This window comes from Amphiprion ocellaris, chromosome 4, assembly GCF_022539595.1.
Source record: "Amphiprion ocellaris isolate individual 3 ecotype Okinawa chromosome 4, ASM2253959v1, whole genome shotgun sequence".
Classification (NCBI taxonomy): Eukaryota; Metazoa; Chordata; class Actinopteri; family Pomacentridae; genus Amphiprion; species Amphiprion ocellaris.
Window position 1 is genome coordinate 35,807,293 of NC_072769.1, and position 12,888 is coordinate 35,820,180.

Sequence of the window (12,888 nt, forward strand, 5' to 3'; positions counted from 1 at the left end):
TAGTTTTCTAATCTGTGTTCTATTAGCTGCAAAACCACAGACTTGGCAGCAAATCAGGACCTAACATAAAAACATACACTCCATGTAGCCATCAAAACATCACTCCGTGGTCAGAAACTCCACCTCTAACCTTTAACCATCCCAAAACTGAACAATGGGATGCATCAGTAAATAAATAGGGGCAGAATTTCTTGGTACATGGATCTATGACAGTTTACTCAAACCAGTACATTTCATGCTTTTGGCACAATTCTGTATTGTTTCGCCACTTCTGGGAAAACATCCACTTGTGACTTTTCTGACAGATGCTGTGATTTGATTTGCGATGAAATTTTTTAAAGTCAAGCTTCAGTGATTTAAAATGTGATGGACTCGACAGTTGAAACTCTGACTGAGACTAAATGCAAAAATGAAGAGATTGAGTTTATGTCAGACTGCAGCCTGTGGCCTGAACCACATAATATATATATTGATCTATGGGAAGCATTAATGACGCATGAAAGTTTTAGCCTGCTGAAGTAAAAAGAAATAATAATTGCAGCTTTGGTCTTATTATTTAACAGCCTCATCTGGTATATATTTAATGTCAGCCTTTACGAATTGCAAATTATGTGTTAAAAGGCAGTTTTGATTACAAAGAGAAGAAAATTTGCAGAAAATTCAGTACATATAATGAAAATCGTATTTATTTCTGTGCATTATCAGCTCAAGAGGCAGCAAGTAAATGATAAGTCAAAGTGAATCAACAAAAGAGAGGAGCATGACCGGATGAGACCACCGATTTAAGTGCGTTTTACAATTTTTTTTCCTTCAAAGTATCATGGTTGTGCCTTTTTGTCAATGTACAAAGTCAACAAGCTAAAGCACCAAAGCTATATTCACTCAGTTTTGGTCCATAATTTGCAAGATGTCGAATTTCATCAGGCATACACAACTACAAATATATGTTTTTTCAACATTAAAGCATCTAAACATATTGTAGTAGACCCCACAAATAATAAGTATAAACCTGCACATCTAACATTGGGCTCTTAAAGTTAATTATTTCTCCTCTGCAACATCCACTTGCTTTTGGTCTGTAATTTGTGACTCTTATTGTTCACTATGTGTACACAACTACAACAATGTGTTTTTTTTTTGGGTGTCAACATATTCTAGTTGACACCCAAAATACAATTATAACCCTGTATGTGTGCAGAATATGAGCTCTTTAAGGTGGTGTCTCCTCCTTGGCAACAGAAGTAACCTTGTGAAATACTGCCAGACAAGATCTTTCATACAAACTGAGACAACAAACCTCTATTTGCTCACTTTTGGTCCATAATTTTGCAAGATTACTAACTTTATCGGGTATATGCAACTATAAATATACATTTATGCAAAATTAATGGATGTGACCCTATTTTATTAGATCCCATAAATTGTGCATGTGCAGATTATGGCTCTTTAAGGCACAACAAGTTCCCTGTAAAATACTATCAGAGAAGACTTTTCATTCAAACTGAGACAGCAAACCTCTGTTTGGTCACTTTTTGTCCATAATTTGCAAGATTTTCTATTTCCAACCAGCATACACAAAGTACAAATATCCGTGTTTTCAACATGAAAGCATGTAGACCCCCCAAAATGAAATGATAAACCTTTAAAACTGCATAAACTGCTTGTAGAAGGAAAATAAAGAGCACAGGGCTGTTATAATAAGAATCTTGAGTGTCTCCAGTCATTTTTGTCCCTATGTCAAGTTGGCAACACCGTGCTGCTGCCCTTGACCCTTTCACATTCCCATTTCCAAAAGCTATGATGTGTGGCGCTACCTTTCTTTTGTCATCCCGTCGCCTCCTGTGAAAAAAACTGCTATTTTAACGTTTCATATTAATTGGCTCTCTTGTACAGTGTATAAGTGTTTGGGAGGTCACAGTTAATCTTGGTCCACTTAAAGAGATCTGTGCCAAAACTATCTTCCACTTAAGAAATCCAAGCATATGCATTACGGTGACTGGATGATGAAGGCGCGTCTGGCAGTGGTCAGAACAGCATATGTTTCAGTGTTATTTATGAAGCCTTCTCTGAGCATGTAGCTCGCAGCTCCTGCTCCTCATCAGCATCACTGTCAGCGCTGCACCTAAACTTTAATGTGTTGTACGTCTGACTCATTATTATGCTTTGTAATCATAGCAACCACTGCGTCTCTCCGAGGCCTTCAGGAATTAATCTGAATGAGAGACATCTTCTCTTGCAATTTCGCCGAAGCTGCCGTTCCTGCTGAAGGAGTACAAGCAGCAGGGTTTGACTAAAAAATAGGTATCATCTTCACTTTCCACATAACCAGACTGCTATTCCAAATGGGAGTTATGCCACAGTGGTGGGTGGGTGGGTGCTTTGGTGCCCGCAGAGAGAAATCCTGGGCACTTGAATGCAGCTCTTAGAGAAAAAAAAAAGAGTAAAAGGCAGCACAGAACTGCAAATGCTGTAATATGCTACTTGAAGGCAGATTTGGTAGTTACTAGTGATGATGGATTCATGTGGAGTTTCCAGGGACCAGACTGGCTAACAGGCTCATTCCCACTGTTAAATTATTAAAGCCCAAAGGGTTCTGGAACATCCACATGTTTTTGCACTCGTCATATTTTATTTCATAGTAGTCATCAGGAGAGAATTAATTATTTACAGTGCCAGGTCCCCAGACATTTTTGAGCAGTTCATTTTTGTTGGCAGCTACAGATGATTGGTTAACCTCCTCTTGTTCCACTGCCAGCGGTTTCATTCCCGCACAGAGACACTGGATGTACAGTATTCAACTCCATACCGGCCTTTATCCTGCTCACTGTTTGACCGCAGGGTGTGATATTGCATTCCTTTTTATCACTGTAAAATAAATATTATTTGACACGAATCGAGCGATGTCCCAGTAATCCCGACTCTGTTTGTTTACCCACAAACTTTCATTGAGCTTCCTGCAACGCTGTTTTCCTGCTCCTCACTGCTGATTCTTTTTTCTCCTCAGATCTACTGACTACGGCTCCACATATGAGAGAATGAATGACAAAGTAGGATCCAAGACTGTTCTGAGTTACCTCTATGTCTGCCCAACTAACAAGAGGAAGGTGAGAAGTCATAAATATATCTGCTCTCCAGTGCATCCCACGTGTCTTTGTTAAAACTGCTCATTTTCAGTAAGAACTTGCCTTTTTTTCAAGTGTATTTTTTCATATTTTTTTGTAAATTCAGCATAACATATATTCACAAATACCTGATTCCATGTCATACTCACCACTCTGCTGTTCTAAGTGTCTTTTCATCTATTTTCAAGTTACAGTCAATGTAAACCATCACTTTTTACACATATGTTTTAATTCAAAAGCCTTAACTGGTGCATTCCCTTCCCTTGGTTGGCTTTTGATTTGATAGAGGTCATGTCCAGGTGGAAAGAAATAAGGGCACACTGACTAGATGCTCTCAAACTGATTATTTATTTAATACAATCCTGAAAGTTTGTTGTCAGTACTATTTACAGTACAAAGCTTATATAAATTCCATTTCAGTCACTGTGGGGTCATCAGATCCTGAAAAACCAGACAGAAAGATCATTTGAATGTAATGGCATAGCTGATAAATGTGATTATTTTAAGGGATTGTAATATTCCAGTTGTTGATGATTATGAGAGGTGATGGAAAAACAGCACCAATTAAATCAAAAACCGCAGCTATTTTAAGTGTTGTTGCCATTTCCATCGGAGCCATAACCTGGTCCAGCAATGCTCTGCTCCCAGTGATATATTTAGCTATACAATAAACTGTGCCAAATTGGCATTTTTTCACCTTGAATTTAAATTTTGGGAAGAGGAACAACTTGCAAGGAGCCAAATTTGACAAACAGGACAGGTGGACAGCAAAAGTTTTGTTACTGTGGCCAAAAGAACTTGCGCATTATCATCTATGAGGGATGAATTTATGGTGCACAACCAGGTGAATGTTGAAGAAAACTGCAAACATCCTTCTGGTGCTCCTGGCCTGATGCGTCTCCTCTGGTTTGCAAACTGCAGTTCTTCCACTGTTAAACTGCTGTTTCTTCTCTGGATGGTAGCCACAGACCCACCTTTGCTCACCATTTATCCTCAACATGAAGTTGGATCATCCAGCCGCTGACTGACACTGAATGTGATGTTTGCTCTCTGCTCCAGATAGTAGTACATGATAAAATCACAAATGTGCATCCACTAGTAGTCACAAAAACATCTGTAACGCAGGTAAGGATGTTAATAGTGCAGCAGTGCATGGTCTCCTGACTTCATGGCGGTTTCTCACTGCGTGTGCTGCAAATGAGACTGTGATTCATGCTGTGCTCATGCAAAATAAACATTTTCAGAGCATTTTCAATGCGACTATATTTACTCTCTTTAGCACTATAATCGGATGACCTTTAGTTCATGGAGTCAAGCACTGCATGGCACTCAGTGATTTATACAGAACTGATACCTCTTGAGTTCTGTCTTGTAAATATTGTACATAATTCCATGTTTGTGTTGTTAAATGTCGCAAATAATTCAGTGTGTAAACTGATGTAATTGACTGACGGTCTGGGATTCACACCTAGATGGAAGTTTACATACAGTTTTGGTTGCATTGTGTTAAATATAACCTGATGAAATCTATTGTCTTTGCGCAGAGCACAGTACTAAGTAAAATAAAATGCAATTTAGCATCTCACCAGAAGTGCAGAAGAAGCAGTAAAAGTGCAGTGCAATGAAAAATGTGTAGTGAAATAGCTTTGAGGGCAGAATGAATGTGTTAAGATAGATATATAGATGGAATGATTCAGTACCGGATGTATGAGTGATAATAACATTCCTATAATTTAAAAACAATAAGCTTGAGGTAATATAATTGTTAGATAAATGACATGTATATGTAAAGAAACTGATAATAGAACAATATTAACAATGAGTATGAGATTAGATGGAAGATACATGCAATATATACACAATTACACCATCTAAACTGACACTCTAAAAGTGAATGTTTGGGGCACAACCCCCCCCCCCCCCCCCCCCCCCCCCCCCAAAAAAAAAAAAAAAAAACAAAAAAAAACAAAAACAAAAAACACACCTAAATTACTGTAACAGTTTGCATCAGTTGTAGGGATAACTTCTAAAGAACTTATGTTCAACCAACAAACTGACGTGAGTTCAGGGAATTAGCCTTTGCTCTGCAATCAAAACTTTTATTTACATATTTTAAGTTTATTGTTAATAAAAATTCAGCTGTTCCAACTAGTATTCCCATGTTGTTTAAAAGCAGTTCTGAAGTATAATATGCATAGTTTTTCATAGTTATAATGAACACGAGTTTTTTAAGTTTGCGAATGTGGAAAAAATTTGTAGTAGTTTGTTGAGGGCACTTGAAATCCTGACTTCACGGTGAAGAAAAATATTACCATGCACATGATATTATTAAGTTATCTCATCTCAGATTTAGTTTTAAATCAGCTAATGTCGAAATTAGAGTTTAATTTACACATATTACACATGTTTTTAATTATTGTTGTCGATTTTTATGCCTCTGTAATGTCTCCTTGAGTTCCTTGAAAGGCACTTTAAATAGAATGTATTATTATTATTATCATTATTACATAATATTAAGTGGATGCAACATCAGTACGTCAACACATCTCATGAAAATAATATGTGCAATTTTAATTTTTGTCTTACGACCATGCACTCAATTCACTGGAGGGAATATGTTCCTTGAATTACTTTACAGAATGTGCACAATATAAAATCTTACTTACTAGCTCATATTTTGGCTGCGTTCATTCAGTGTGTGGGTGATCTCTTTCCTGGAGCAATTTGATCATCAGAAAGTGGTGAGTTTTATTGACAGTGGCTGAAAACAGAAATAGAACAAAAAGGACTTTTTAAATCAATGAAATCAATATTTCTTTGAGAAAACAGCTGACTGCTTAGCAGACCTGACTGATGATCTACAGGTGTGATTATTAGTGCTTCAGTAATGCACATTCTGCTGAATATACAGGCAATTCCACACATCCATGTTATTTAAATACCATCTTTAATTTAAAAACGTATCTGTGGACACCTGTATTCATCTCTGAGTTAGTGAAGGAAACTATGCAGACATGAGTCCTTCCTCTATCAGAAAATCCTGGCGAACAGCTAAAGTGGAAATTTAAGAATTGCAGGCCACAAAAAAGAAAAAGAAAGGCAGGAAAAGAAATGCTGCCAGCTGCCAACCATCTGCCAACATCTTTAATTTGCCTGAGAGTTCTGTCAGTTACTTTTTATTAAATTATTTTTTCTGACATTCTAAAAATTTATCTCTTTATAGTGTGCAGTTCATTTTTCACCATCTGCTTCACTTTTCTTTTAATTTAACAAAAAAAGGTTCAATATACTTATTTCTAACCTTATTGTAAATTTTTTACTCAACTCCAGTTGGATTGCAGGTATTACACCACTTTTTTCGGGGTTTGGGTCTGTCAATTTAGGGAAAACAGTTTAAATCCCCTCATGTTTCTATACTGTGATTCACCACCTGAGATCAGGCAGTAAATCTAATTTTCCCCTTGTGCTGAACTCATCTGCAACAGCGAGCAACAATTTGACAGACAAGTGCAATCGTAGCTGAGAGGTCAGAGAGCTATAAGCAGCTCAGTTACAGTAGAAGGCTTGTCTAAACCACCCTGAGGCTGTTTATGAATCAATGTGCTCTTACTGTACATATATAGCTGTCAAAATAACCCATAGATATAAATAATATATAGAAATACTAATTGACCCAGTTCTCATAAGCATGCCACCGCTAATTACAGCACATCTCACATATGTGGACGAGAAGACGTTTGCAGAGCTGATCTGCTCCTTTGGTGTGCAAGGACAGAGACATTAACATCATACAGCAGTTTCACATGGAGCTCGACATGACAATTAGTGGCAATTAGTGTGACTGTGTTCACTGCTTCAGCCATGTAAAGGCGTGAAAAGAGTGTCAGTTTAACGCGCAAGAGTACTTGCAATCAATCAGAAACTACTAATTTAACAAATCAGCATGACGTTAAAATCAATGTAACACATTGTGGATGATTTTTTACACCCTGTTAGAGAACCTGCTCCCTCAGTAGATATGAAGGCCTCATTCAGAGCTCAGGCAATCACAAAGGTTTGCAGTTACAGGTGATTTTACACTAATGAAAACACAATTATGAACATTATATAAATTGTTTGTGAATAGATCCCCTTAAATCCTATGATGGGTAATTTAAGTGGACTACAGCTGATAATAAATTGTAAAGTTGTTAGCTGTTGATAGGAGAAGTAAGCAGTGGTGTTAAATAAGGGGAGGATGTTGTTCATAACACAGTCCTTTAATTTGTCAAATGCAGAATCAATAAATTTGTAGATAAATGGTTTTCAATCGTTGGGAAAGGTGTCAAAAATTGTAATCTGAAAAAGTAACCAGCAACTAGCAAATGTAGACAAATGCAGAGGGGTATAAAGTACGCTATTGCCTGTGAGATGTAGATGAGTAAAAGTTTAAGTCACAGAAAATGTCAAACCTCAGGTAGTGTAGCTCTAATTTGCACTTTAATAAATGTACCACTGGAAATAACAACAACATTCTTCAAATTACATATAAATTCAATAGACTCAGAAGTTTAGGTTCTTGTTCTGTTCTGTTAGGTCCTTGTTCTGTTATTAAATTATGGTAATAGTGGATATTGATGACCTCAGTTAATATACATTTTTCCTGTACAATGGCTGGCATTTTTTGCAATGAGTGCTCTGATAATATAAGTATTTTACAGCAGCTGTGAACATATTAACATCAAGATACAACTTGAAGAATAGTACTGTCCATTTGGAGTAGGGATGTCCCGATCAAGTTTTTTTTTTTTTTTTCCCCTTATTCAATCAGAGTCATTTAGCATCTGTTAAGTCCCAATTTGATGCCATTTTCCGAGAGAGTACACATTATTGTATTGTAGATTAGCTGTAGTATGTGGTTGCGTCATTATTTAGAGCCTCTTAGTAGCAGTTTGGCAAGCAGAAAGCATTGAAGGGGCTTAGCTGGTGAAGGGGCACCATGACAAAGTCTTATGTGGTGGCACACATGTTCTATCTTACTGAGATCATCTAGGATTTCAATTCTATATCTCACTAGCATCTAAAACAGATGCCTCCATTGTCTGTACTGTGTATTTGTTATCCATAACACTTGATTTGTAATATATGGTTATGAGGTATTGATTGATAATGCTGCATTTATTGAGAATAATTTTAAATTTACGTCTGACAACAGACATAAACAAAGGATCAACTTCATGTTTAAGTAATTGTCCCTATCTGAAACTTTGGATTTGTTGGGTTTTTCATGTGTAATTTATCAGGGTATGAACATTTATTTTTGAATTGTTTGTTTAATTGGTATAGTACATAATATTGTGGATGGTTCTTGACTATAATATTTGAGTCACTCTGATAATTTGTCTAATAAATGAGATTGTGGTCTTGACCTTTAATAACAATACCTCATTTTAGATATTTCCCTTTTCCACTACAGTTTTTGAGGATTTTACTGGATGCGGCACCTAAAAGCAGAGAGAGCTACTGAACTAAAGCAGTAAACCTGAGCAAACTCACTTTCAGCAGGATATCTGCACATTGGGAAGGTGATTCTCTCTGGGCTCATCACTAGAAGTTACCGCTTTCACACTCTTCCCTTGCTTTCACAGTTGATCAGTTGTCATGATAACTGAACCTCGCTAAAAGGAAAATAAAAGTTTGAGTTGGAAATTTGAAATGAGTTGTCCTCGCGTCGTTTGGAGGGAAAGAGAGGTGGACTTGACAATATTCATGATAGCTGCTTTAACTGACACTTAGAACAACAGTGACCATAAAGTTGCTAAATCTTGCCTTAAAACCCTCCTGACAATTCCTGGTTGCTTTTTCTCTCTTTCACAGTTTTACCCACTGTGGGCTCATTTATATAAAGTCCTACATCTGCATTTTTTTGTTTTGTTTTGTACAGAATGTTGTTACTCCAAATGGTTTATTTTTTGCAAATTTTAATAGGAGATATGTAGATAAAAATAATTTTTATGACACATCTCAGTGTAACAGCACTTCATAGATTAGTAGTTCCAGGACCATTGGAAGATTGAAGATCCTGTTTTTACAGTTTGTAGCTCTGCTAAATGGTGTAATTTTTTTTGATTTTGTAGATTTTTAAAAATATAACATACCTTTCAAACACATATTGAGATTCAGAAGGTTAAAAAACAGGCTTAGTGGATAAGGACCTTTTTGGTGCCCTCCAAGGAGGTTTTAGCGCCCACCAAAGGAAAGTCAAAATGCTAAGAATGAGTTTAAAAAAAGAAAGCAACTCATTTTTAACCAGTTTTGAAAAACCCAGATCATGCTGCTGTAGCATTAAGGATAGTATATGTGAGTGTAAATAATGCACCGCTGGTTGGGTTCCCCCCCCCCCCACATTTTTAGTATACACACTTATTTTCCTCCGAGCTATACTTCAGACACAGATTCAAGGACCTATGAAAGTTTTAAACCCCAGGACATCAGCATAAAGATGAGGTCACAGCCACCTGCAGAACAGGGCTGACAGTTTTCCTGCAGAACGAAAAGGTGTTGTGCAACTTTTAATAATTATTTTGTTCAGATTGCACTGCCTGCTCAGACACATGTTAAATACATCATAGTCTGTAGCATCAAAAGACTTGGAGAAAACAAAGCATGACTCTGGAGTGTGTATGACACTAATGTTGTGGAGGCTTTCGCGTTCATCAGCTTTACTTGTCCAAGGCCAAGCCAAGGTTTTGACCCTGAATGTGTTTGCATGGCGTCGGAGGTAATGGGCTCCCGGGACTGTCAAGCCGAACCACATCAGGGCAAGGAAGAGATCATAGCCGGCGCTGATTGCTTCTCATGACTCACTCCTCCTGCCTTTTTTATGTGGATAAAATTTAATTCCACATCAAGGGCATAGCGGGAATGTAGTCCCTCAGGTTCTCTCTGCTGCTGCCGATGTGACAGACTCTCTTTTTGTTGTTTCGCTTATGGAAGATTAGACAAACTTTGTTAAGACCCCAGTAAGGAAATTTACACTCATGTAAACAACATCTATTGCCAGGACAGCTCTGACTTTATCTTCACTAAAATATTCAAAACATTTAGTATATTTACAACCAATAAAATACTTTTAGCGCCATTATTGATACTGATATTAGTAATCAAGGAGCCAGATTACCAGTATTTGGAAATGATGATAAAATATTGGTGTCAAAACACAAACTGCAACACAAAATGTGAGAGAGAACTTTCCAACATTTGTCCTTCAGTGTTTATCGGCTATTTCTTGTTTCATGCGACCAGTCAGGTAGACACTGAACAAGAATACAGACAATACCACAGCAGGCCCCTTCAAAATTAATTTAGTTTATCGGCAATGAGTTTTGAACTAATATTTTTTTTTAACTGATAATTAGCAGTATGATCAATCAGTTATCAGTTAATTAATAGCATTAATTAAGTACAATGGACATTATTCCCTCTGATATTGTTGGTTTCTCCATCACAAAATTGGTTCAGTTGCGTATGCCACTGGGAGATAGGAATGCTTTCCTAGTTCATTCCGGTTTGTCTTAAGTTCATGAATGCTGGCTGGTGGTTATCAAGCATCACAGAAGTCTATATCATGCTGCCTGTTGCTAGCTATACCCCCACAATGCTCTATCCTGCCTACTATAAGTGCTATGCTAATGCTGTGACACCTCCTCTGGTCGCTACAGTATTAAACAGTAAGAACCTCCATATTTTTAATCTGTTAGAATATTAACAGCAATGTATTGATCAACCATTTATCATTAACAACCCTACTTTCTACAGTGTTTGGGCTCCAAGTGAAAGCATGCACAAATCAAAGCACCTTTTAAATCTGGCAACGACCACTTCAATTACGATTCTGTTAATGATAATGATAAAGGTGTGTATGATGGAGAATCTCCTTGTACAGTCTCTCCTCATAACAAGCTTGTTCTGAGCACGATTTGTTTTGTAGACGGTCCATGAGGTCATAAATTTTATGGCTGCACATGGATGTCCACAGGACTTACTTGACGAAATTTACGTCACACATACCCTTGCAGACACTTGGACGCATGAATCGTCCTTAATCAAGGCTCTACATTCTCATGAAACTCGAGTAGTTCAACTCTGGGTCTGCCCACAGGCCAGTTGCCTCTCCGCACCTTATCTCTGGCCTAATTATTTCGATTTACCATCCTGTAGATGGATGAAAGTTCACCTGAATGCTGGCTCTGTTCCTCTGTTGCCTCCTTGTGTCTGAGTGGCCTTATGTAGCCTGTGTTCTATAAAAAGGGCTGTCTGGGTGCCTAATCACTCACTGTAAGATATAATCATCTGCTGCTCTTTGAGATATTCCTCCACCCACCGTAAAGGAATCATTATATGTCCGCTTCGGTGATTCTGGAAGCATATGTAGAATCTTTTTCCCCTACATTGTCCAAGAAATAAGTTGAAGCTGTGACCTTTTACAATGTCACATTATAGATATGAATGATAGTAATGACATTTAGCACAAAATCTCTGAAAGTGACATCTCCCATGAATCTCCCCAACCCCGTTCTGATGTCTTCTTTACCGAGGCTCTGTTTTCCGTGTTTGAACGGCTCGTAGATTAGGTTAATTTAAAAATGAAGACATGCGCAGTTAAAATGCCATCGAGGAAGCAAGACAGTGAAAACATGATAGCTAAATGTGGGTGATTAAGTGCTGATCCATGCTTAATGAGCATATTGCGGTGACAACTCTGTGTTAAAACCTCCCATCAAAGACAGACTAAGCCCAATTGATCTGGCGTGACGTGATTCATTTGCTGCAGGGTGTCTCTTTCCCCTCTGCCTCTGATCCATACCTCCACTTACCTCCTGATCTGACAACTGCTGGCTTCTATCTCGGTGCTGCAGCTTATGCACAGCTCAACATCAGGCTGATAAAACACAAAGGTTATCCCTCCAACCTCTATCGATTTAGTATTGTTACCCTCCTCACTCGCTCGCTTCCTCACAAAGGGCCGAGTGGAAGCTGTGAGGGAAATCTTAATCACCCCTGTGCTAATGCTATCGGTCACTGTGATTTTTGAAGTGAATAATTATTGTCTGAGGGCGATTGTTTTAGTAGGCGGGGGAGAAATTGGCTTCTGCTGCTGCTGCTGCCGCTCCGATTTCCGCCTTCGTATTGGCTTTGAATTGGTTTTGGGTTTCTTTCTAATCGCAGAGGCGACAGACAGAAACAGGCTTGTTACGATAATGCGTGAGGTTGGGAAAATAATGTCGCTGTTTTCACACTTACATGGCGGTAAATGAGTAATGTGGATGTGACAATACTTTCTAGGACCCATTCGTAGTTATAAAAGAGCACATTGTGGGCCTCTTTGAATCAAGGCTTTGGAAAAGATGAACCAAAAGCACTGCAGCTGAAGACATTAAGAGCACAGACAAGGAACATAACACTCGAACACACAGCGAGGCTTGATTTTAATATGAATTATACAGTTTGTTCATCTCTTTCTGGCAGTTGAACATGTAGAAAAGACTCCTGTTTACAGGAACATTACAGTAATCACACTGATCACTGCATAAAAGCTGTAAATTACGTCTGACAAGCCCCAAACACACTCAGATATCACGAGGCTTCGGCGTTATGCTGTGACAGGTAATGAATGGCGAGATCTGCGAACCCGGGCCAATGAGAAAGCCAGATTGAGAAAGTGCTGCCTGTTTATTGGTGCTTAATGAAAAACAATTTATCTAAATCACCACCGGGGAGGGTTGCT

At 38.1% G+C, this 12,888-nt stretch overlaps 1 protein-coding gene across 1 annotated transcript in view; it reads left to right on the forward strand.

The window, feature by feature from the left end:
* The window catches only part of sorcs3a (sortilin related VPS10 domain containing receptor 3a), a 314,018-nt gene that overhangs the window by 148,388 nt on the left and 152,742 nt on the right, over nt 1-12,888 (forward strand). Inside the window, exon 3 of the mRNA XM_055010019.1 lies at nt 3,005-3,104. Coding sequence (XP_054865994.1) covers nt 3,005-3,104 — 100 coding nt within the window. The remainder of the gene's footprint in view (nt 1-3,004; nt 3,105-12,888) is intronic.